Here is a 2,451-nt window from a genome sequence, read left to right as displayed (position 1 = left end):
AAGTTGTAACCGATTGTTCAATTTCTTCGAAGAATACGTCACTTGCATACTTCTCTAAACAACAGTTATTGAAGTTCACAATGAAATAATAACAGATGTTATTACTATTCTAAAAATCATTAGCTGCCTATGTTTCAGACTATCAGCTTCGTACTTAACATTTAATACGATATAACATAACATGTAAGGACAAAAAAGTGACAACTTTAAACATAGGCAGCTAATGATTTTTAGAATAGTAATAACATCTCTTACTATTTAATTGTGAACTTCAATAACTGTTGTTTAGAGAAGTATGCGAGTGACGTATTCTTCGAAGAAACTGAACAATCGGTTACAACTTAATGACGAATTTTCAAATGATGATAAAAAACGCAGAAGCAGCTGAAGTTTTCCTTAGAAAAATCTTACTGTTTCCTAACTTCAGGACTGACGGATAATAACAGCCCTTATCATGTAAATATTTATCAAGCTTTCCCTTTGGCTCCCATGAATTTAATGCATCCATTACATTTGAAGGAAATCCATTCCACATGCTAACTACCCTGTTTGTAAAATAAAACTGTTTTAGCTCTAGGTGACTCCTACCCTGCCAAAATTTACATTTGTGTCTCCTGTCCTAACATTTTCATCATTAATTTAAAAAAAATGTAACGAATCAACACTATCAATTCCATTTACAATCTTAAACATCTCATTCAGAACCCCCTCTAGCTTTTTCTTCTTCAAGAAAAAGCAATTGCAGAGATCTTAACTTGTCTTCGTATGACAACATTTCATTCCAGGAATCATCCTAGTAGCCCTTCTTTGAACCCTTTCCAATAATTCAATGTCCTTCCTAAGGTAAGCCGCCCAAGACTGAACACAATACTTCAAATGAGCTCTAACTAGTGTCTTATACCATGTAACATTTTTACGCTAATATTCAACAATTATGTAGATACAGTCTAAAATTATATTTGCCCTACCACTAGCAACAGCACACTGCTTAGATGGTTTAAGAGACTGATCAACCAGAATGTCAAAATCCTTTTCTTCCATAACACCATTAACCTTTTTATCCATCAAAATATGTTTATAATTTAAATTGTAAGCAACCATATGCATCACCTTGCATTTGTTATAATTATCATCCATCTGCCGTTTATCTGCCAACTCATCTCCCATGAAAAGAGGAGTAACATTAGTCAACTTCCAATTCTCTGGCACCTGCACACTATTCAAGGAATTACAAAAAATAATAGCAAGTGGCCCACATATCTTATCGTTAACCTCCTTCAAAACCCCTGGGGAAATCGTATCTAAGTCATGAGCCTTACTGTTAATCTTTACATTTTCATCGAACCTTTTCTCATATATTATAAACTTTTGGTAAATCTGTTGTTGTTGTTTTTTCAACTCTGGAAAGAAAAAAATAGATAAGTAGATTGTAAAACGTGTTTCTCCTTGAATCTTAATTTCAAAAATAGGAACCGAAATCTGTTATTTCATAACTGTATTACTGTCAGATCTGTCAAGTTTACAAGTTAATCTAATGAATACCAGTTTGAATCTTCTTAATTAATATTAACTTCCGATCAGAGCAAACTATCTGTTCAGAGCAGAATTAAAAATCAACCCGGTAATGAGCATAACTATTTAAATATAGTTTTCTTACGTTCTTACTTATGAAGATTAGAATTCATTGCTTCATCAGTTGGGCTCTTGTAAGATACAAGCAACTCCAACAGATATACGTATAATACTGAGTTTAAGTGTTTAAATTCGATATAAACCAGCGCCAATCATTTTTCTTATTCTTTTTCTAGGGTTGAAACACCAACTGAGAAGCGAGTTAAACGGTGGACGATTTCATTGGAAGAACTGTTGGCCGATCCAACTGGTGTTGTGGAATTCGAAGTGTACCTGAGGAAGGAATATAGCTACGAAAATATTCGTTTTTGGAAAGCCGTGCAAGGTTTAAAACGTGGTTCTCAGACTGGTATTGCCGACAGGGTGAAAGATATTTACGAGTAAATTAGAAACTTGTTTTTTTCGGTAGTCTTCTTACAACGAAGATATAACTCAGTATTAAGCAAGTAAAGAACAACTTTTCAAAAAGGAAGTAAATGTATGGATGGCTCATTTCAATCCTTCAAGAACAATGCAAACAAGATAGTATGGATGTCATTTGCATCGTCCCTACATAATAGCACAGGAACACAGTGTAGTAGACTGTTAACAGAGGAAAATAGGATAAATTAAACTCAATTGTGATTAAATTGTTATATTGCTATATTTTAATTTTTGCCTGTACTATTAGGTAGGGATGGTGCAAATGCTATCCCTACTATCTTGTTTACATTGTTTTTGAAGGATTGATATTAGCCATCCATATATTTACTTCCTTTTTGAAAAGTTTTTTCTTTACTTGTTTGCTTGTTTTTTAATGTAGTGTTTCAATAGACATAG

At 33.2% G+C, this 2,451-nt stretch overlaps 1 protein-coding gene across 3 annotated transcripts in view; it reads left to right on the top strand.

The window, feature by feature from the left end:
* Positions 1 to 2,451, top strand: part of LOC106476521 (regulator of G-protein signaling 7-like) — a 96,024-nt gene that overhangs the window by 74,547 nt on the left and 19,026 nt on the right. For all 3 annotated transcript variants that reach the window (XR_002609769.1, XM_022381359.1, XM_013937178.2), the window contains one exon: positions 1,809 to 2,012. Coding sequence is in view for 2 of the 3 variants with exons in the window: in XM_022381359.1 (XP_022237067.1) it covers positions 1,809 to 2,012 (204 nt within the window). In the remaining variant the exon portion in view is untranslated. The remainder of the gene's footprint in view (positions 1 to 1,808; positions 2,013 to 2,451) is intronic.

Source organism: Limulus polyphemus, unplaced genomic scaffold, assembly GCF_000517525.1.
Source record: "Limulus polyphemus unplaced genomic scaffold, Limulus_polyphemus-2.1.2 Scaffold157, whole genome shotgun sequence".
Lineage (NCBI taxonomy): Eukaryota > Metazoa > Arthropoda > Merostomata > Xiphosura > Limulidae > Limulus > Limulus polyphemus.
The sequence above is the reverse complement of the archived record's forward strand: the minus strand, read 5'-3'. Positions and strand labels throughout refer to the sequence as shown.